The sequence below is a fragment of the Colossoma macropomum genome, unplaced genomic scaffold (assembly GCF_904425465.1).
Source record: "Colossoma macropomum unplaced genomic scaffold, Colossoma_macropomum, whole genome shotgun sequence".
Classification (NCBI taxonomy): Eukaryota; Metazoa; Chordata; class Actinopteri; order Characiformes; family Serrasalmidae; genus Colossoma; species Colossoma macropomum.
In genome coordinates this window covers 4,059,134-4,083,667 of record NW_023494784.1, presented here as the reverse complement: position 1 = coordinate 4,083,667, position 24,534 = coordinate 4,059,134, and the positions used below count along the sequence as shown (strand labels likewise).

The 24,534-nt window shown below is 39.4% G+C and overlaps 1 protein-coding gene across 1 annotated transcript; it reads left to right on the top strand.

The window, feature by feature from the left end:
* Positions 1-12,725: 12,725 nt before the first annotated feature.
* LOC118809318 (sialoadhesin-like) lies at positions 12,726-24,209 on the top strand. The gene is made up of 10 exons (XM_036572506.1): positions 12,726-12,730; positions 14,139-14,320; positions 17,403-17,753; positions 18,067-18,285; positions 18,576-18,818; positions 21,605-21,868; positions 21,951-22,190; positions 23,303-23,390; positions 23,599-23,647; positions 23,982-24,209. The coding sequence occupies exons 1-10, from the start codon at positions 12,726-12,728 to the stop codon at positions 24,207-24,209; spliced, it is 1,869 nt and encodes a 622-aa protein (XP_036428399.1).
* The last annotated feature ends 325 nt before the right edge of the window (positions 24,210-24,534 follow it).

Sequence of the window (24,534 nt, the reverse complement as noted above, 5' to 3'; positions counted from 1 at the left end):
GAAGCAGCCAAACAGTAACGTGTAATCTAGATGTTGTGAGAAGGAGAATACTGCAGACCCGAGACCTAAAATCATCATAAGAACAAAACACTGAAGGCAAACAGTTCCATTAGGAACCGAGTGGCTATGAAATCACTTTTAGTGAACAAGCAAAGTTTAGGTGGAATCAGTGTTTGAATAAACTCAGAAAAAGACACGCCGGTCAGAACTGCACATATTTCTATACTGTGTTCATGTATTTACCTACAAAGTCAGGAGGAACGTGTTCTATCAGTTCACTGATGCTTTGTGTGAGATGGTCAGTCAGTGTTTGCATGAACTCCGTCCTGCTTTACCTGCCAAAGAGACCTAAGCATGTACATATAAGCATATAAGTGAAACAATACTTATAATAATGCCTTGATCTGAAATAAGAAATTAGGTGATATTTAAGGCAACTTCAAAGCTTTAAACTCTTCCCACTTCCGCGTGCCTGAACTGTATGGAACGCCTTTTTGCACTTTCCTTCAAACCATTAGCTGATGCATAAAATGAGAGACAGGTACTACCCCTTGTGATTGGCCAATGCAAGTTTTGATTGACAGTCCATCTCTGTTATATGATTGGCTGATGCAAGAAATGATTGACAGTGTCTCCGCCCATTCGTTACGCCCACTGGTTCTCCGGGCTGCAGATACATATACTTGGTTCAAATGGGCACTTTAGCTCCGCCCCCAGCGAGATATTTATTTTATAGCTCCACCTCCCCATCAGTCTCCCCGTTTAGCCCCGCCTCCTCATCAGTTTCCCCGTTTAGCTCCGCCTCCTCATCAGTTTCCCCGTTTAGCTCCGCCCCCTCATCAGTTCTGCCCGTTTAGCTCCGCCTCCTCATCAGTTTCCCCGTTTAGCTCCGCCCCCTCATCAGTTCTGCCCGTTTAGCTCCGCCTCCTCATCAGCCGCGGTTTGGCGCTTAGTTGTGTGTCTCCGTCGCGCGCTCTGTGCTGTGGACTCTCAGTGAGAACCACAATTTCCTCAGAAAACCACAATCTCTGTTTTAGCGTTTAGTAGCTCATCACGCTAATCCTGTTAGCTTTCCTAGCAGGGCAGCTCAGTGTAAAGTGGGTTTAACTGGAAAATGTTCTTTTTGCCTTGTTGGACTCTGAGCAGGTTGAAGCTGCCGTGACAGCAGACAGCGCTAACATGTAAAACATTCCAGAGATATGAAAGCTGCTCATATTCAGGTGAGTCTTGGTAAAGCAGGTAGATGCTGGGAACAAACAGCACACTTTAAAACTCTTTGTAGGAGTTTATTTCACTGGTTTTCCTCAGAAAACCACAATCTCTGTTTTAGCATTTATTAACTTGTACGTTGCTGTGAGTTTCTGTGTGATGGAAACACAAAGAATGATAAGGGACAGTTTTGGGAAATAACAGTGAATCAATACTGTGATGTAAAGAACTTTGGTTTATGGTTCCTGTTTACTTGAACAAGTCAGGATTTTAAGAGGAGTTTGAAACAGACTGATTGCTTTTGTAGGTGGTGTCACCTTTGATAGCAGGATAGAAATGCAGATCAAATAGAAACAAGGAATTTTTTTAATCATTTATTATTTAAAAATATTTGAGAACAAAGTTTTTTATACTCAGAAACATCTGTTAGGATTGAGAATCTACACATTTATTTAAAAGGGGGAAAGACGTTTGTAGAACCCTGTCAGCATTAATAAACAAGTAAAAGAAAAGCCAAGAATTTTTAACAGAAATTTCACGTTCAGATGAGTCTCTGTCAGGAATGTGCTGACCAGTGTTGTCAACAATGCCCAAAACAGTCAGATATTAACAGGTTTGTTTATTTAAGTGGTCCACATGCACACAGAAAAAATTCAGAGCTGCTGTAACTAACTGGACTAATTTAGTGACTGTTTCCTTCTTAGGTCACTTCACTTCTTGTGGAGACGAGAGTCAGATACAAAACCTCCCTCAGCACCTTCAGACCTTCACACCTGCACGCCAGCTCAGGTCTTCACTTCTGGACTCTCATGATCTTCCCTGAGATCTGATCATTCTCATAAGGTAAGATCTTACGGTGTTAGTGTTCTTTGGCGCCCCTCAATGGTGTAACTCTGCACTGCACAGTGCTCTTCAGGTAAAACCTTGGGGAACATCTCTCTGCTCTCATTCACTCTCCATTCTTAATCCTTCACACTTCTTATGTTGCAGTTAATATTTGAGTATATTACTCATTAAAAATCCTCTACATATATAAGATATGCAGCTGTGTTTATTTAAGCAGAACAGGGGTCGGCAACTCAAGAAGAGCTATTTTGTCCTTTCAGCAAAATCAAACCACCTTGGGAGCCTCAACATTTTGTGTCCATTTTACCTTCTTGGCTGTAAATATGTCTCTGTGTGTGCTAATGCTCTGCTTTAAGCTTTAGCTCAACTATAGCTGCTTTTCTCACATCTCTGGCAGGAAACTTTTCTGCAAAAGGTATAGTTTTTTGTAAAATTTCTCTCAATGTTAATTTTTTCTTGTGGCTGAAGTCGCTTCTCATTTGCCAGCTTCTTGTTCTAATTTCCTTGTTCCACTTTAAATGATGCCTGAGGCACCAGAATGTAACTGCTGCACCATTTAGGCTGACTTCAGCTTCACGACTTTTTAGTATTTGACAGTTTCTCGTTGCAAATTAAGCATATTAGGAAATTAGCTGAGTGCCTAAAAATGCAAATTTACTTTAAAAACACTGAAGAGTCTAGATCGAACAGAACTATATACAAATTGTGAAGGAATGCCTTAGCATTGTATTTGCATGCCAGCACTTTCACCATTATCTGTATGGTCACATTAAAGTCGCAGCAGAAACTGACCACAAACCGCTGATAGCTGTTTTCTCCAAGCCTCTTCTACATGCACGCTGCCCGCTGACTACCCAGCTGAGAGCATGGACCTAGATTCACCTGAGCACCCACCTGCTCCCACTAACAAGCTACCGTCACCACCTCCACCTACACAGACTGTCACAAGCTCGCTCACTCCAGGGACCCTATGTCATCACTAGAAGTGGAAGACTGGTGGAGTGAACATTTCTTCTTCTTATTTTGAGACGTATGAGAAAAACTGGAAAAACAAAACAAAAAAAAAACTCTTGCATACCAGTTCATCATCAGGGGTTCATAGCTGTTCAGAAAGTGTTATGGTTGAAGTTCAATAACTGTAGCCAACAACATAAACTTGTTTAAACTTCAGAAAAAGCCAACCTGTGGAAATATTGTGACTTAGGAAGGGGAGATGTTAGATAAGAGCCAGTCAGTAGCACCACCTACTGCTAGGGACTTTTATTGTGACATGAGCACCTTCTGCCTGTTGTTGTATGTGTGTGTGTGTACGTGACCGGCCCACAGTTCATTCAGTACAGCAGTTTGTCCAAGCAGCTATGTTCCCCGGACACTAACTCGAGGTACGAAGGACAACATTGCAGCGCAAGTGAGGGTCAGTACGGGGGGGGGCGCTGTTTGCAACGTTTATATTGGGCTGTTGTAGTTTCATTAGTACAAGGAATTTTATGTTGAAGAGCCTGAATGCAGGGGAGTGGTATGGCTTCTAGAGTAGAGCAGAGGGCTACATTAAGGACTGTAACCTTGAGTCGTTTAACTCTGAATGGTACAGTATTTCATCACCTTTATTGATAGCCTACATTTAGCAAAAAAAAAACAAAAAAACACTGAATATCCAAAACCCAAACCTAAAAACTGAATACCTACCCAGTGAACGAATATCCCAGTAGTTGAATATTTGAGTCCAGCCTTTCTAGCTGTACAGCTTCCCTCTATGGTAGACATACAAACCCACACTAATTAACCCAAAGCCCAGCACAATAAAACAGTCAGCACACACACACGTCTCAAACCAACGACAACAGCAACAAGTAATGTCTTTTTAACAGAGGGAGGGGCGGCACTCGCAGCTCAGCTTTGCTTACCTCACCCCTAAAGCCTCTTCTGAACGGACTACAGTATGTACAGTCATTGTACTACGTCTCTCCTAAATACTGTAAAAAATACATACAAAGTTACTGACATTCTGGGCTCGGACGGGACTGAGAAACATCTGTAGCCTGATCACCATGTAAAACTCATCCCTCCCAAACAGATCTTCAGCTATCGAACTCATTTCTCTGCTAAAATGTGTCTTTGTGATTGTGAACTCATTGGATTCCGTATCATCCGGAGCTAAAGGTAATAAAATGGGGAGTGATGTCCTCCTAATCATGATGGGCATGAACAGCAGGTCTGTGTTGTTTTGACGAGATGCTAAACTCCTCTTTACCAATGAACCCAGTGGACATGTTTGCACATGAGGATATGGGATGAAGGTGGAGCTAAAACAAAACACAGCTTCTGAAATTATGGAGTATTAATGTAGTAGAACGACAGATCTGTTCTCTGAGGTCTGAGTGTTAAACCTGGTGCAGAAAGCCGGGCATATGTCAGATTTAAATTTCACTCGCAGTCGTTACATTTAAACTGCATTCTGACTTACTAGTTAATATTGTTTAAATGTTAATTTAATATTTCATCAAAAAAGCTGTATGCATGTTTAATTAGTGGTGGGCATCACTGTTAACATTCAATTATGGTATTTTCAAATATCACAGTATCACGCAATCAGATGAGAAAGTTTAAACTTAAAATTTCATTTTATGTTATGGAAAAGTCAGAAATCTCACTGATTAATAAGGGTTTGAACCCTGTAAGAACCTCATAATGTGTAAAATGAGCTTATGTTTATTGTTGAATTGTTCTGCAAAGTCTGCTCTCATGTAAAGGTTACTTAAGCTGGTTTTAACTCTCTACACTTGCGCTATTACTGTGTAAAACCAAATTTAAGGATGGTGTGTGCTGCTGTTCAGATGTTTAAGCATGAACAGATGTAATGACGCCTTCAGTTTCAGCTAAATAGCAGCCGCTGTGTGTGTGGAAAATGTTGGTCGTGTGACTGAGAGTGTGAAGTAGTGTAAATTTAATTGTTCTAAATGCTGATAGTGTAAGATAAGCTCGTCTCTCTCTTGCTGTTCTTCGGAGTTTCTGTTCCATCACCAGTTCTGCATCACTCATATATTAATATTCTCATATACAGGAGTGGAAATGGTCACTTTTAACTGAGGGGACTTTTTCAAATCAAAAACACATCCTGAAATGTCTGTTTCTGTTGCATTTACACACTTAAATATGCGTTTAAAATGACATTTTTCATAGATTTTATAATAAATCAATAAATGCTTCAATTTTTCTGTTTTTTCTTAGCAGCTTAACTTTACCTATATCATGAGTCTCTGGCTTTTTTTATAAAAACTGAAAGAACAAAAACACTCATTCTGCATATTTTGATTGATTTTTTTTTAATTATCTCTATCCAGCCTAGACATCATTTTATTATAGACTTTATAATTATTGATGCTCAGGGGAACCTGAAACGAAGTCAGAGAAACGTACCATGAGAAAGATAGCTTAGATAGCATGGCTGAGCTACAATATATGGACACCTGACCATCACACCTATATGGGCTTGTTGGATGTCCCATTCCAAAACCATGGGCATTAATATGGAGTTGGTCCCCCTTTGCAGCTGTAACAGCTTCCACTCTTCTGGGAAGCTTTCTACAAGATGATGGAGAGAGTGTGGGAATTTGTGTCCATTCGGTCAGAAGATCATTTGTGAGGTCAGACACTGATGTTGGACGAGAGGGTCTGGTTCACAATCTCCGTTCTAGTTCATCCCAAAGGTGTTCAGTGGGGTTGAGGTCAGGGCTCTGTGCAGGCCACTGGAGTTCCTCCACACCATTTACACCCGTCCAGCAGATGCTTGGCACGGCACATAGTGATCTTGGGCTTGTGTGCAGCCGCTTGGCCACAAAAACCCATTTCATAGAGTGCCTGATGCTCAGTTCTTGTGCTGATGTTGATCCCAAAGGCAGTTTGTAACTCTGTGAGTGACGCTACAGAGGATAGACGATTCTTATTCGCTGTTAAAAACGTCCGGTTACTTTCACCTTAGATTAATGTGTATGTAGATACCTGACTAGCTCAGAGTGAATAGAAGGCTAGTTAGCTCAGTATCAGTCATTACCCTCAATCTGAGTCACATTAGCTAACATGCTAAAGCTATTGTGGACATTTTAAACTAAGCTCACTGACCGAAAACACACGAATCATCAGATGATATTAATTATTTTGAGTAGACTAGATATCCAAACACAAACCACCACCTTCATTACTGGTTGTGGACCAGAGTCCAGACAGTCATTACCATGAAGACTGGGTGGGCGGGGCCTGCTGCAGTATGATTTCCCATTGGCTGAACAGGCTCTAGGCTAAACTTGAGTTTAACAGACATTTTGTTTCATAAACACACTTTAGAACAGAGTGAAACAGCTACAGCTGTTTACGGTTTACCTAAACACAGTTACGTAGATTTTATACACGAGTTGTTCTGTCCCGACTTTTACCACCAGAACAGGGTTCCAGTGCGTTCCAGGTCTGTTTCACCCACTCATGTACAGCCTTATGCAAATGTTTGGGCACCCCTGATCTAATTCCATGTTGTTGTTTATTCTGTGAGTGAAAAGAACACATCCTCTACAGAGACACACTTCTGTACATTTTAATACACAATTACTGCTTATTTACTGAATTTAACACACACACACACACACACACACACACACACACGCACACATCATCTAAACCACTCATCCTTCTGGGTCGCGGTGGGGTGCTGGAGCCTATCCCAGCTGTCATTGGGCGGAAGGCAGGACACACCCTGGATGGGTTGCCAGTCCATTGCAGACTGAATTTAACAGAATAGGAAAAATAAAACATAAAATGTGGCCTGTGCAAAAGTTATAGCTGATTTGAATGTTCTGTTTTTTCCAATATGTTAAATATAGCAAATAAATAGAAATTATGCACTAAAATGCCATATTTAAGGCTGTTCTCTGTAGAGGATGTTAACTTATGTGGTGTAATTAGATAAGACTGCAGTGTTTCCCACACATAGACTGTACTTAGGTGTCCCCCCCAGTAATATTGACAAACATTTTTTTCCCTTTTAACAATTTCCAAATGCTGTTTTGTCCCGTTTTAACAAATTCCAAAATACATAATAATTGTACATTGTAATGTCTGTTTCAACATTTAACAAACCTGATAGAACATCATCAACCCTTTCTGTAGATAAAAGGACAGAAATAGAGCAGTTTAGAAGAGGAGCTTCATCTCATATCACTGCTATCATAACTAACCCTTTCCTCTCTGAAGTGGCAGCGTTTTGGACTTTAATGTATGTCAGTAGGTTTTGATCTGACAGTGATGAGATGATCCTCACAAAGAAGAACAGAAATAAAATGAAAATCACACTCAGACGTCTTTCTGAGAGTGTTGAGTGAAAAAGGAAGTGACCCTGAGCTGAAAGTGGAGGTGAGGTGTTGATGACAGACCACACAATGCAAAACACGTCTTCTTTGTCTTTGCTGACTTTCTCTCTGCTGAGATCAGAACAGTTCATAAGTGTAGGAGAGTCAGAGTGAGGAGCTTCTGGACCTTCTGGACTTTCAGGTATCCGCTGTGTTTGAAGAGTGATGCTGCCATGTTTTCCCAGAGCTCAGCAAATATTACAGCAGCACTGATCCTCATTTTACTGGCAGGTAAACTTTACATTTATTTACATTTCTGCTCTTAATGTGTTTGTGTTCCACAGCGTTGATCTACATCTGTGTCAGATTAACGTGTAGAGACTAAAAATCCTTCAACATATAACAGTTACAGTGTGTCTCAGAACATTTTAATACATTTGACACGATTCAGTCACAGGAAGTGGCTTTAGAACGAACAGCAGAGCTACAGTAACTACAGATTAATAACTGATACCATTTTATAATCTCTTAAACTCACAGAACATTCAGACTAACTGCAGCTTTAAGCTGAAGATCTTCATCAGAGCTTATTTGTGTGATTAACTCTGTTAAAGCTTTGAAGCTGTTTTAAACTCAGGTCAGCTCTTTTGTGGTTATGAGATCTCCACCATCTTCACACCTCTTTGTGGTTCTGTTAACAGGATGGAGAAAGGCAATAGAAATTGTGCTTAAGTGACAGAATGAGCTGCTGCTGCTGCGAAGTCTGACAAATGCTGCAGAATTGTTAATTCTAGGATGTGCCCTTAGATTAGATGTTTTTCCTTTTGAGAGAGAGAATTTTTCCTACAAATGCAGCATATTGCCTTGTCCGAATTTGTCGGCTGCCACTTGTCATCTAGCTCAAAGCCCAAATGTGCCTAAATTGACGACATAGCATTTGGCTTAGGAATTAGATTTGTGGACGTTATTGAATCAAATAACGTCAATGGGCTAGCAACTAAAAGTGGCGTAAAGCAACAGCGACAAGTAGTTGTTGTGCAGTAAAATGCAGTAACCACAGAGAAGATAGTTGGACAATGTTTAATATCCTGAGGGGATCACATACCTTTGCCAAACACTGCAGAAGGTTATGGATCCAAGCCATCAAAAAGGCAGATTGGGGTCCCGATGGTCCCACAGGCAGCAAAAGTATGTGTCCTGTTCACTTCGTATCCAAATGTAGTGTTTTTTGTTAGGGTGATCAGCTATCAACACATTTGGACTGTAGTTTTAATACTGGTAGCATTTTCTGACACATCTGATTTAGATTTTCTGACACATCTGATTTAGATGAGGCTGAATTCAGCTTCCTATTCAGCCACTTCTTGTTTGAATTTCCCTGTTCCACCTTAAATGGTGCCTGAGTGCGCAGTGGCCTGAGGCACCAGAATGGAACTGCTGCACCATTTAAGGTGGAACGGGAAAATTCGAACAAGACGCTGGCGATTAAGTAGCTGACTTTAGCTTTGTGTGACATAGTGTATCAAAATGTCCTACCTACAGTTTAATGTAGAGCTCTATCTGTAAATATGCGCTGCGGTCAGACATTTCAATGAGGTCACACAATTCATTAGAATTCCGTTTCTGTTTGCTAACATTAGCTGTTAAGGTAATGAGTAAGTTAACACTGCTAACCTAGTTAGGTAGCCTAGCTAACTAACTGGCCAACTAAACTGTCTGTTTATTTACCTTAGTGACAGTAATGGTACCACTATGCTCCTGATTTTATCGGATAAGGAAAGGATAGACAAATAACAACAAACAAACCAGGTAAGCTGGGCGAAACTCATAGGACATGCCAGCAAACTATAAAGGTTTTTGCGATTTGGAGAGCTTCTATTAGCTGAATATCTAGTGAATAGCAAACTTAGTGGGGCATTCATAGAGACCAGGAGCCAAATTATAGAAACGTCTTAACTCTGAAATTGATGTGATTAGTCTCCATGACGACTTCAGTACGGACTGAATTTCGGGACAGTAGCTATTCCAGAATAACAGTTCCTACCTTCATAATCTCATCATTAACTCCAGATAAGAAAACAGCATCACACAAACATCCTAACTAGACTAAACCTCCTAAATACTGTCCTAACTTTAGGATGAACCCCAACAGGGTCCTCACTTCTGTTTAAGGTCCGTTTCTATGGTGTTTGGCTTCTGTAATATGAATTTGTGAAAAATTTTATTTTGACCTGTCAGATCTTAAGACAAAAAGATAGGAACTTTCTGTAATATGGCTCCTGATGACTAACCAATACTGATAGTCAACCATTGTTAGCTTACATTTACATTTATGGCATTTGGCAGACACTCTTATCCAGAGCGACTTACAATTTGATCATTTTTACACAGGAAGGCGAAGGTAGTGTTAGGAGTCTTGCCCAAGGACTCTTATTGGTATAATATAGGGTGCTTACCCAGGCGGTAAGTCTACAGCATAGAAGGCAGAGGTGATACCCACTACACTACACCAACCACAGCTAATGTTTTACATGTTATATTAAAATGTAAATGAAAGACAAAGAAACAGATCCAACTAAAAAAAATTTACAAAAATACAAAATCTACACACAGTTGACTAATATTACAATCTTGTGACCGGCTAAGTCACCAAAGCGGTTTTGCTTCCTGGCTGTGCGTGCACCCAGTAATGTTTGTAAACAGGAAACCCGTCTATAAGAGAAGGGTACTTGCTATAAAAGGCACTTGCAATGAAAATCTAACTCAACAGTTTATGCTTCTGTCTTTAATGTCTGTGTGTGTCTATTGTGTGTATAAATTCAGCTAAATGTTATCTATAGATATCACAAGTTCTCAAGCATTGAAATAATTAATAATAGACACACTAATGAAATCCCTCATATGTTTAATGGACTGTCCTTCTCCCTTGCATACAAAGCTGAAGTGACCAGCAACTGAAAAATTTTGTTTCTCCAGAATCCCATCAACACAGGATGGAAGTCAGTCAGAGATGATAACTGAACAATGATTATTGTGTTTGATTATTTCATATCATGCTCTCCTGCAACATACGTGCAACAAAAAGGGAAAAAAAAAAAATTATGGTGCTGTAATGAGCTTGTTTTTGAAAACGGAGTTTGACATAAATATCACTGGTGTCAAAACGTACGGTTTTACTGCTCAGTACCTACAGTCCATTTATGGAAACTAAACTGCACACACAGCCTGTTTAGAGTCTTTGTGATGTCACAAAAAAACAATGCATTTATATAAAAATTAAGTATGAATTTTTTGGTACATTAAACAACATAATGGAACCTCAGAGGGAAAAATAAGATATGGGCCTTTTTAAAAAGTTTTACAAAGAAAATTTTATTTTACATTAATATTAAATTGATTTTCTATTTTCTATGTGTGTGTGTGTGTGTGTGTGTGTACATATATACAGGGTTGGGATAGCTACTGAAAAATTAGTAGCTAGCTACACTTTAGCTACTTTTCCAGAAAAAGTAGTGACTACTTTTTAGCTACTTTTTGAAAAGTAGTGCACTACTTTTTAGCTACTTTCAAAGCGCGTCTGTCAGAATGTTTGTGAATCTCCACCTGACACATCAAACAAGCCCAACTGAACATGTGAACAAGCCACTACATTTCATCATGAGCCAGAAAGAAACACACAATTGAAAAGCTGCGAACATACACAACCAAAGGCGTGATATCCAACAAAAATTTAGTAAAGGTAAAAAAGTAAAGGCAAAGTCAATCATTCCAGGTTTTTCCTAACAAAAATCAACAAAAATAACTGAATACAAACCAAACAATATTGTGCACAGCGCAGACTGCTGGACACACAGCAACGCAGATAATGAAAAGGCAAAGAGAGAGATTTAAGACGAACATCGATAATTTGGAGGTGAATGGACTTATTTGCATTCATAATCACTCAGATGGTTTCCTCATACGTTTAATCTGCAACAACTCGCAAAGCTGAAGTCAGCTTCTCATTCGCCAGCTTCTCGTTCGAATTGTCCCGTTCCACCTTAAATGGCGCAGAAGTACAATCTGGTGCCTCAAGCACCATTTAAGGTGGAACAGAACAATTCGAATGAGAAGCTGGTGAATGAGAGTCTGACTTCAGCCTCGTAAAAAGTCGAACATTGAGAGATATTTTACAAGAAGCTCATGGAAAACTTTCCCGAGATGCGAGAGAAGTGGCTATAACTGAGCTAAAGTTTAAAGCAGAGCAAATGAAGTCTGCTTTTCCTGTATATTATATTTTTTAGCCTATACTAGCACATACTGAGACATTTACAGCCAAGGTGGTAAAACGAACATAAGGTGTTGTGGCTCCCAAGGTTGTTTGATTTACATTGAAAGGACAAAATGGCTCTTCTTACAATTTGGGTTGCGACCCATGAGCTAAGCCTACTAGTAAGGAGTGATCACCGCATGGGACCCACGGGTGCCCGTTTGCTCAAACTGTCAGCGGCTCAGTCAGGATTGCACAGTCGCCACCAGCCCAGTTAACGGCCGCGTTCTATGGTTCAGATTTTGCGCGGATTGCCTGAAGCCTGTAGCGAAATTGTAGTGAAAATTATCACTGTAGCTACACAAACATTTGTAGGCGCTACAGCTGTTATTAACATTTTATAATACTGTAGCGGCTGCTCCCGAGTGGCGCAACCGTCTAAGCGTTGTCCCTCATCAGGAGATCGCGAGTTCGATCCCTGGTGATGCTACAGCCGTCCGTAGCCGGGAGTCCGAGAGAGCACAATTGGCCTCGCTCTCTCTGGGTGGGTGGGATGGCTGCCTCTCTCCCCCCATCACTCAGCGTGATGCTAGTCAGCGCAGGCGTCTGTTAGCTGACGTAACAGATCTGGCGGTTGGCGCTTTCCTCCGAGCGCGTTCGGCTGTCCAGTGACGTTGCATGAGCGGCAGCTCGAAAAGAAAGCGGTGGCTGGTTTCACAGGTCTCGGAGGAAGCCTGTGTTAGCCTTCGCCCTCCTAGCGTTGATAGCGTTGTGTGATTGGGGGAGTCCTAACTAGCGGGTGGAATTGCAGACGACTAAATTGGGGAGAAAATTGGGGTACCTGTAGCGGCTACAGCTATTAGCTACAGAAAATTGTAGCTAGCCTCAAAAAGTAGTACTTAGCTACTCTCCCATCTCTGTTATTATTATCCCATGTTATTGTTAGTTGGGTGGGAATTTCATGATGAATGGACATACAGAAATGGTCCAAATTACTTGCATAAAAGTCTTCACATTATTTCCCATTCAAAAAATCTCCTGCCCTGAAATTTGTAACAAGTGCTCTGAAGGTCTAAATGAAAACGATGAGGTAAAAAATCTCCTTCTCTTAGAAATGTACTTGAAAAAAAGGACAAGTATTCAATTTCAGTAATGCTGGAGTGAAGTACAGATCTTCCAAAATTATAATGAAGTACAGTAGCAAAGTACCTCTCTCTGTTAATGTTAGATATCAAATATTATCAGCAGTGTATAAAGCAAGGCAAGTTTATTTATATAGCACTTTTCATACACTGCTGTCATTCAAAGTGCTTTACAAATGAGAAAATACAGAGTTGTTTAAAAACGTAAGGGAGAATAGAAATTAAAAACATGATTAAAACATAATTAAAACAATAAAATTAAAAGAGAAAATCATTAAATTAAAAATCAAATTAGAAATTTAATTAGGATAGTTAAAAATCAAATAAAAAAAAAAACTGAACGTTAGTTTAGAATAAAAAGCGCCATTACAGAGGAAAAGGGGAAAGTGTTTAAATCCAGGCTCAAAACATTCCTGTTTAAGAAGCTTTCAGCTCAGTTTAAAGTGTCCAGTGTCGGGGCTCTTCTAATGCTCTCTGTACACTGGGTCCATTTAGCATAGTGGCTAAAGTAGCTAAACGCTGCTTCTCCATGTTTAGTCTTCACCTTTGGCAGGACTGACTGACCATTCCTAATGATCTGTTTGATCCCGAGAGTTCTGATTGGCTCATATCGCTGCAGCAGATCAGATAAATACGCTGACATGTATAGAACAGTAACAGCAACTTAACGTCTATTCTGGAACAGACTTGTAACCAGTGTGAGGATTTAAGAATGGGGGGTTCTTCTTTTACTCCTAGTGAGACTCTGGCAGCTTTACAGTGATCAATCCTACTAGAGATACAGGCGTGGATGAGGTTCTCCAGGTCTGGTTTAGTCAGAACATCTCGGACCTTGTTGATGTTCCTAAGGTGATAAAAAGCTGATTTAGTAACTGCTTTAACACGACTGATAAAACTGAGATCAGAGTCCATCAGTACACCAAGGTTACGTACTAGATCTTTAGACTTTAGGGCTCTTGAATCCAGATAGGCAGCCAGTCTGTGCCTCTCATTGCTATTCCCAAATAAAATAATCTCTGTTTTATCTTTATTCAGCTGCAGAAAGTTTTGTCCCATCCAGTTAGTGATGAGCTCAAGGCACTTACTGTGTGAGTCAAGGGGACCACAGTTGTTTGGGGAGAGGGCCAAGTAGATGTGAGTGGGGCAACAATGTGGCTCCACTCTGTCCATCAGGACATCAGATATCAGCTTCACCTGCTGACTTTTCTCCCATAAACACATTAATAATAGTTATTTACAGGATTCTGGTGTGTGTGTGTGTGTGTGTGTGTGTGTGTGTGTGTGTGTGTGTGTAGTCCTGCGGGCGAGGGTGGATTGTAAGACTGTAGGACAGAGAGTGGTGAAACTGACCTGTAGCCCCACCTGCTGGCCCAGTGGACGCTGTTACTACAAATGGTACAGAGAAAGAACGTGGCACAGCAAGGAAGACATAGGATGTTCATATAGTGACTCAGTTTGGTTGGTCTTGGACACCAGTTCATCTAATCAGGACAGCTACACCTGTCAGGTGTATAACAACATCTTCCCTCTACTAAAATGTAAGTATCAGTCAGTCTGTCTCTCAGCACCAAACCACTGAAGACAAGTAATTCCAGAAGAAATTCAGAACCAGAAAATAACCTGCATTTAGTAGCAGTTTCAGATATAAAGTATCAAAGATCTCACTTTGAAAATAAAAACGCTCTTTTGTTGTACAGTTTTTTTTTTCATATCTTAATGTCACTACAAGTTGAGACACTTTTTGACAGCTAAACAATAAAATCCTCAGGTATATGGAAGTAGCCTTTTCCAGGATCAACAAAACACAGATAGAACGTTTTAATTCTAAGAAATGTTCGTTATATCAAGAATAATAAGGTTCAGTCTGCTAACAAACTAATATACTTGAATGTTTCACATACAAAATATATACATTCTTAAAACATCCAAAACATATACAGGAAATTTGTTTTCAGTGTAATAAAATGTATCGTGTCTGCCACTGTATGTACAAGAAAAAATCATTCTATGTACAGTATTGTGTAAAAGCGAGAGACCATTCTTTCATTTATTTAATTTTCAATCAAAACGGCCATTAAGTACAAGTTAGGCTGTCTTTGCATGGAAACTTACATGGAACTTAATTGCACTTGGGTTGTAAATCGAACTCATTTAGAACTCAAGTGCAACAGTTGAAAGTGTGTGAACTTGAGTTTCATGAAACAGCCAATGAGTGCGCTAATAGCGTGTCATGTGATCATGTTGAACGACATCATTTCAAGCGATTGATTTTACTGGATGCATTCATATGAAAATAAAACAAAACATACTTAATTGGATACTTAACTAGCAAGCTAACACTAACAGCTGTTTACATAGCTGTTGTGCCACTGTTCTTCTTTATCCCACTGTTATCATGATCTACACGGCTACATTCACTTTCCCCCTTAAATTTATACATTATTATACGTACAGTTTTTAATTTTTATTAAATTCACTTTCCCCCTTAAATTTATACATTATTATACGTACAGTTTTTAATTTTTATTATACATACAATTTTTATACAAAACTGTAAGTTAATGGTTACTTAAACATACATTTTAAAAGTTTTACCACAGGACAGAGTAAATCTCGAATATATAGTAAAGAGCTGTAGACAGAAATATAGGTAAATGATAAATCCAATTTCCAAAAAGTCAGGACAGTAAGTAAAATACAAATAAAAACAGAAAGCAGTGATTTGTAAACAGTCTTTTACAGGTATTTAACTAAAACCACACAAAGAAGAGAAATGGAATATTTTGTCTTATAGACTTTGTTGATTTTTGTAAATATATGCAAATTCCAAATATGATGCCTGCAGCTTATACCAAAAAAAATGAGGATTTGGGCAGTGTAAGACTGGGAAGTCTGTGGAATGATCAAAAACACCAGTTTTGGAACTTTCCACAGGTAAACACCTGATGCTATTGTGGCCTGGCATTCAATTAGCCTACAGATAATAAATGGCTTGACAATGCCACCTAGGAAATTGCACTACAAAGTTCAATGCAGATAAAAGATTTTTATCACACAGCTAAGTTTGTCAAACAGGACAGAGATGTAATTCAATTTAAATGGAGAATTTAATACATTATTTAAACCCCATTTTATAAAGAGAAAAAATACATTTAAAATTTCTTATTAGTACAAAATTTTAAAACCAGCTATTTTTCCTCATAAGACAAGACCCCAAATAAATGACCAAGTGTCCTGGATGTGCACTGCAATACATGCATAATGTTAGGAAAGAATAAAGTAACCAGGAGGTTTGGGCCGTCACCATCCCTAAAGAGGATAGATTCAAACTGCTGACCAAAGTGAAACATATAAACATGCCTGACATTAATGTGGCTGAGCCAGTTTGCTGAACCTATTAAATTTGCTAGTTAGAACCCTCTAGGAGTAACAGGAATAGCCCTTTCCTGGTTCAGATCTTACCTGACTGGTTGCCAGAATTTGTGAATGTAAACGGTGAATCTTCTGTTCTCACAAACATAAAGTATGGTGTTCCCCAAGGCTCTGTTTTAGGACAATTATTATTCACATTGTTTGCTACCACTGGGTACCATTGATAATAAACAGAGCATTAATGTCCACTGCTACGCGTGGACATTGAAAGGACATGAAAGGATTTGCAAATCACTGCTGTCTGTTTTTCTTTACATTTTTCATTTTTTCTACTTTGTCAATACAGAAAAAGGAACAGTGAAAGCTGGAAAATTATAACACTGATAGACTTGATATTACAATTAGTGTTGCAGACTCGTTTAATTTTCTGTTAAATATATATTTCCTGTTATTTTTCTGACACAGAAAAATTAATAATGTACTTAATGGAAGCTGTGACTGGAAATTAAATACAATATACTTTTGCACAGTACTGTATATTTGTTTTATTTCAAGAATTTGGGTTTCATCATCATCTGAATATTATCAGTATCTTCAGGAAAAATATATAAAGAATATATATAAAATATATAAAGAATTAGAATATTGTTTAATAGTATACGTTAATTACTACATCAGGATGTACTACTGTGTACAGGAGGCAAAATAGCAGGAAGTAGAATAAATGTTGTGCTACATAAGAAGGAAAAAGAAGAGACAAGCGGCTCCATCATGTCAGTTTCTTGATATTGTGGTGGTTTTCTGCTCTGTGTGTCCTCTACTTCATTTGCATATCTTTCATGAGTGTTTGCAGGGCTGCTGCGCTGTGTAAAGCAGTGTTTCTCAGTGACTGACCGTGTTTAGCACTTAGTCCCGCCTCTTCCTTGGGGCCATTGCAGCCTGTATTTACTGTAGTACATCTTGCTCTCTCTGTCACTGTCTGTGTCTGTCTTTCTGAAAGCTAGTGCTTATATTACACCTCTAGATGGACTTAATGAGTGTCATTCTTTGGAATTGTCAGACAGTAGAATGACTGGGACTTCAAAGAATTATAAAGAACTGCATACATCATTCTTAAATCAGAGATTGTTTCTATAATGTCATGCTGGGTAGTTTAGCTAGATCGTAATTAGTGAGAATATTACAGTTTCAGACTGATATTATTATATGACATCATTTCTTCTTCCTGCCTGTGACTCTGTGTTCCAGGTGAACTGGGTGACCAGCAGTGGGCTGTGACCTACACTCCTGAACGTGTCTGTGCTCTGAAAGGGTCATCAGTTAATTTCTCCTGCACTTATAAACACCCTGAAGGACTCACAGTGACTAAATCACTCTGGTTCATTGAAAGTCAGTGGGAGCGAGATGTTGAGCCTGTGGATGTACGACAGTATAATCAGTATAAGGGGAGAGTGCAGTACAGCCAGACCCTGAACCACTGTAGAATGACCATCACTGACCTGAGAGAGAGTGACGCTCACACATACAGGTTCAGATTCTACACTGATGATCCTGACGGCATTTACTCAGGCAGACCTGGAGTCACTCTGTCTGTCACAGGTAACTCTGAATAAAAAAGACCTGCATTCTGACTAATTCTGATATTCCAGTATCTGTAAGAGTGAATGAATGGATATTCGGTTAATCTCAGGGAGGAAAAAAGGAAGTAGACCTGTATTATTTCCTCTCAGATTTTCTCTGATGCAGCGTAACAAATACCCCAACAGTGATTTCAGTGTTCAGATACTGACACCTGGAACAGTTAACCGAGTATCCATACACACCCCTACTAGATACATACAGTGAGTGTAGTTAACTGTAAGAGTATCTACAGATGAAAATAACACTAAACCTTGTTTAAAATCACCTGCAGATCTGAAGGTTACAGTGTCAGATACAGATGGAGGAGTAAAGAAGCTGACCTGTAGCTCCACCTGCACTCTGCCCAACTCCACTTACATCTGGTACAAGAACAGACAGCCTGTATTTAACCAGAACAGAAATGAACTGAATCTGAGAGACAGAACTGTGGATGCAGGCAGCTACTCCTGCGCTGTGAAAGGATACGAGGAGCTCCGCTCTCCTGCTGTCTGTAAGACCTCACTTTAAACTGCACTCAGAACAGAACAGAACCTCCTGAACATCCTGCACTCACTCTGTTATCATCTCACTGCCAGCTTCCACTGCATTACAGTGAACTCATATTTGGTCACACTGAGAGACACCGATTTTACAGTTTAATATAATTCAGTTTGTGGTTTTGTTTCTATTCAGTTTTTCATGTTTTTCTATGTTTCATTTATTTTCTTTCAGGCATCTCAGTTAGAGTTCAGAGTTATATGCTGCAGTTACTTTCACTACAGCTAAGTTTGTGTGTTTCAGGTGTTTTTGGTAAAGTCCTGCAGGTGAAAGTGGAACGTCCTGCAGCCACAGCATCAGAGGGACAGACAGTAACACTGATCTGTAACTCCACCTGCACTCTGCCCAACCCCACTTACATCTGGTACAAGAACAGACAGCCTGTATCTCAGTGTGAATCTGCCTCCTGCTCTGTAGCTGTGGTCAGCGAAGCGGTCAGATACAGCTGTGCTGTTGAAGGCACTGATCTCCACTCTCCTCCAGTGTGTGAGTACAGAGTATCACATACACTAATAATCTGTTTAATAATCTAAAGCAGTGTTTCTCAACTCTGGTGCTGTTGGTGTTTCTCCTTCATCAGATTCATCTCCTCACCTCATTAACCAGCAGAACGATTGGGAAGTATTGGCCCTCATTCATTGAAGTTATGTACAGTAAAATCTGGCCATAAAATGAATGCATGTGAATTTAACCCAAGTTTTGTTATTCATCAGTTTCATTGGTGTATCTGTATGATCAAACTCACATCAAATAATTTACCTCAAATAAAATGCTTATCTTTGGTAAACTGACCAAAATCATTATCAATATAATCTATAATCCCAATAATAAGAATACAAATAGAAAATAACAGTAATACCAATAATATGTGCATATGGCAATCAAATGCAAAAGTCGATGTGTTGTTTTCATTAGTATAAATAAATGCTGTGACTATTCAACGTTCCATTCAAAGACATATTACACTGTGCTTTTTATACAACTGACTTCACCCAAAAACATAAACAATGCAAAACACAGCTAGTGCAAAAGCATCTCATACACTACAATAATACAGCATTGGAATGTTATTTTAGGTACATAATCACAGTTCACAATCACATCATTCTACCATCTTAAAAACTAAGGCATTTTATTTATTTCGCATTTTATTCTTTCCAGTGGTCGTAACTTTAACACTATAAAGTTTGGTCAGTAGGGAGAGCTGTGCACTCACCGCTTCACCTCAAACTCCACCTACGAACGCAGCCATCAGCTCATGAGCCGCTGAATCCTTCCTGTTATTGGCTCCCTGCCCAAACATCTGCATGAATTAGTGTGTGATTCATGTAAATGATATGTATATGACATGCTGGTCGGCTGCTGCTTGATTTGACGCACTGAGGCTAATTCATCATCTGCGCTTAAATCTCTGCTGATGTCTCTGTTTTACAAAGGTTTCATGAAGCAGATGCAGAGCAGTTCATACGTCATTAAAGGCTGTCAGGTCTGCAGTCTAATTTAAGAGAGCAGTGCTCAAATGTGTTACATCCATTATGGGTGCTGGGACACCACCCTGTTGGTTACTGGTGAAAGTAAGAAATAATTATATTGAAATGTAATGCCTCTTTTCTATTAAACACTGAAATCATACTTCATTGTATTTGAAACTGCAGGGTTGAAAAAACTGAAAGCCAGTTTACAGCTCTAGGAGCTGTAGTTGTGATCTCTATCTGTGCCACTGGACACCAGTTGCAGCACCCTTTATTTTCCTAACTCCTCTGTCAGATTCAGTGCACTGCCCTCAGCCAATCAGCAGCGCAGAAAAATACTGGCTCTGGAGAAAACGCCTTTGACCAATCAAGTGGCCGTTGCCAAAATTAATACATTGGTTTAAAACAACTGGCCTCATGTTGAAAGATTAAATGTTCAGTAGAAATAATTCATAGATTGGACAGACATCCATTTTAGCAAGTGTTCTTGAAGAGGTTTAAAAATTGTATACTATAATATTTTCACATGGTTTATTACTGCTGTATGTGTTTTGGTTATTATGGTTATAATCTTTTAACTGTTAAAAGTTAAAAGTATATTGTCGTTTAGCTAGAATTCCTTTAGTATTATGTTTAGAGATCTTTTTTCTATGGTGGGAGGAATATTAAGTTCATCAACCAGGTTGTGAATGATCACAGGTATTATAGCAGTAGAGGTGCTGTGAACTGACACAGTGTGGATAGAACAGGCAGCAGGAGTCCAGTATAAGTGTCACGCAACCCTACGTCCTTGATTCACACGAGGAATCCATTTCCCAGAACTCCTTGGGTGATCATGTGACTGATGAACTTCCTCGTTCGAGCAATGATTGCTCTAAATCTCATGAGTACTGATTCTCTACACCTGTGTTGTACGTTATATGACCTGTTTAGTTTATAAGCCCGAGCTTTAGCTTAGCCTAATTGTGAGGTATCGTTTCTCTGACTCTTTTCTGAATTTCTCATTGTTGTCTTTTGTCTTTGCCCTACTGGTTATGATTGCTCTGTTTTACCATTTTGCTATTATGGATTTGACCCATGTCTGTACCACGACTACGATTCTTGACAACCCCTTTTGTATTAAAGCATCATCTCTTGGATTTTACTGCAAGCGTCTGACTGGGTCTGTCACGTTACGGTGATACTGGGACACTGTTTTAGACTGTGGAATAACAGAACCACCTTCCCAGCTGGTAAAACCACACCAAGCACATTACCACTGGTAGGCCAGAACTTACCCAGATTGATCACTGGCTCACTCAAACAAATGAGAATAGAATTTTATTAAGTTGCATTTTTTAAGATAATAACATTTCATTTGTTTTCTGAGTCTTGTCTTTGTCTGATGGCCAGTAAAAATATTATGCTCTCCAGCTCATTCCAGGCCCAAACTCCAAATTATTTTCTTCAACCCACCAGTCCAACCTTTGCTATCCACCATTACCTTGAGCCTTCAGTTCTTTATCAGCATGCCATTGTTTGAATTTGAAGCTCCAGCTGGGGTTAACAGATGCAACTGTGGGATCTGTAAAAGCCACATCTACTTTAAGTAATAAATCAGAAGACACACGTTTAGGTTTTTAAGGGTTGTTTTTGTTTTGTATCACTATAATGCAGAAGTGCCAGAATATGTAGGGCTGATGACTGCATTGCTGTCAGTAATAAGCTATAACCTCATGTGTAATAACAATGATAGTGTTCGTTCTAGAAGACCTCAGTTCATACATGTAATGACTGAATCTTTATCACCTTTCCATTCAGACTCTCCTAAGAACACCAAAGCTGTCATACTTCCCTCTGGACAGAGAGTGGAGGGAGACTCAGTGACTCTGACCTGCAGCAGTGATGCAAACCCTCCTGTTCTCTCCTACTACTGGTTTAATCAGAGCTCAGACGTAGAGCTGGGAACAGGAAAGAGTTACAGCATCACCAGCATCAGCTCCCAGCACAGCGGACTCTACTACTGCACCGCTCACAACCAGCTCGGACAGAGCCGCTCAGGACCCTCCCGTCTGGATGTGTTATGTAAGAGCAGTTTGTTCTGTATGATCTGTTTGTCTCTGAGTGTAAGAAGTTCAGTAACTAGTCGAGTCTCTGTCTTGTTCAGACTCTCCCAGACCTCCATCTGTATCTGAGATTGAGTTTAACGGCTCAGTCACGCTGGTCTGTGTCAGTGACTCCAACCCTGCCAGCTCTTACACCTGGTTCAGGAAGATAGGAGAGAACATCACACAGTTTGGAGAAGGAGCTAATTTAACTTTAGCTGCAGGAACAGATGGAGTTTTCTACTGTATGGCAACAAATCAACATGGATCATCCAACTCATCAGAATGGACTTTTACATCAGGTATGTTATGGGTTGATTTATTTGCGCTGTTGCCAACACAGTGGTTAATGAGAGAAAGACGACTGGATGCATGTTAGTTTTAGTTTTAGTGCAGCACTTTCTTGTTCACACCCTCATCTTGGCCCCCAATACAAGAGTTATGTGACTTTGTACATCTTTGTAACAGCAGGATAAATATATTGAAAGTATATATCAATATAAATATAAATAATGTAAATATATGTTAAATATAGTATCCAAGTACAATAATTGTACTTATGTACAATAAGTATTGTGGTGATTGTGCTTTGTGCATGTTGCTTTAGTTTGCATAATCATTGGCATTGGAGTATTTCTATAATGTATAATGTCTGTGTTAACACTTATTATGTACATAATCGAGTGTGTCACTGAGTGCTAGTAAGTCCTGAGAAGTTTGTTTACATTATCAATTACAGACTACATAGCCAGCTTCTTAACACAGCTGCTGTTTTGTTGAGCGAGGCAGTCCTTTAACAAGCCACCAGGCACAGAGAGCCACACAGCCCAAATAAAGGGCATTTTCCTCCTTTGGACATGAAATGTCTCTGTCTGGTGACGATTAGCCAAGTTACTGTGACAACAGCCTCCAGTGTTTACTGTCGGTTGAAAAACGCATCATTCATTTATTGATGTATTTCAAACAGTAATACAGATATCAGTCACACTTATCGCAGCCACCATACTGTTTACAGTCACAGCATTTACTGAACTGCACCTTTATTAGTTTATTTCCACAGTGTTTGCTCCCTTGTCAGAGTTAGGAACTGTCTTACAATTCTAGGAGAAAAAGTGTATATAATTATTATTATTATTATTAGTAGTAGGAGGAGGAGGAGTATTTTTATTATTACTTTATTGTTTTTTGTTGCTGTGCATGTAAAATAGCCTTTGTAAACCTTTGTAAAGCTGAAGCAGAAGGAAAAAAATACTCCACATCCACATTGGTAATTCTTTACTTTCACTGTAGTATATAGTAAATTTAGTTCTATACTTTCAAGTATATTTTGGCTTCATACTTACAACAAAATTTTGACAAAATGTCACTTAATATAACTTCTCTGCACTTTTTCCATCCCTGCATCTCTGCACAGATACAGATAACAGGACTTCAGCATATGCAGCTTCTGGAGTCGCCGTGGTTTTACTTCTGATATTCACTGCAGTCTTTTTGTGGATGAGGTGAGAATCTGAACACATGTAAGATATGAAACATCCTCCAAATGCTGCCTGTAAGCTGTGCTGCAGTTTAGCTTCTTCACTCTAATATAAGCAGTTTAATACAGTAGAGAGTAAAATAGACGGTGTGCAGTTTTAGAACATTAACAGGAGTTGATTTAATGCTGGAGATGTGAGTCTGAAGGTCATTTTCCTGTGAAAACTCCAACAGGAGACGAGCAGCAGTGACCAGCAGAGAGAGAGAGGAGAGCAGTGGAGAGGTGAGTTTTAATGAGGGAGTCATTTGAGTTCAGTTTGAATTACATCCATTAAAGAATTCATAAACAGAAAACTGTTCTGAGTCTAATATTCTGTTTGCAGCAGTGAAATGATTACCTATTTGCTGTGCAACGATACACATTTTTCTGTGTTAAAGTGTTCTTGATTAAATAGAGATCTAATTCTGTTCTACACAGGTTGTTTTGGTTCAGGTAAAGTTTGCCAATAGAACTTATTCAGTTCCTGAATAAAGGAGCTGAGAAATGCACTGTCATCTGGTTCTGTGTTTCTGTTTTCATCTCTCTCTCTCTCTCTCTCTCTCTCTCTCTCTCTCAGCAAGCTGCAGGTCCTGTGTACGAAGATGTCTCTGCCCTAGGCGTGACCTCTGACCCCTCAAGAGCTGCATCCTCAGATGATCAGGATGATGTTCAGTACTCCACCGTTCATTTCTCACACTCTCAGACGAAGGACGTTCCTCTCTACTCCGCTGTCCAACAGTCAAACTCTCTGAGTGAAGTGCAGTACACTGCAGTGAACACTGCTAAACCAAGAACTGCTCGGTAAGCAATATAAATAATTCAGTGGAGCTTATCTCTCTCACACACAGCTCACTTCTTCTGCTTTCTCTGGAAATAGATTCTCTACAGCACAGACAGTCAGCAGCCGCAGAAAAATTCAACTTTCATTTTCATGCTTACTTCATACACTTATACATACTAACCTAGCAGAATTAATATCAGTTATTTGCTGGCTGAGAGAAACTTTGTCAGTATGAAGGACATTTTCCACTCACCGCTTTGGAGTTTGCATTACTGAGAAATCTAACGTCTGTAATGTAATATAAATAAAATGTAGATATTTTACTGCAGTAGCCCAGCATCACAAACGT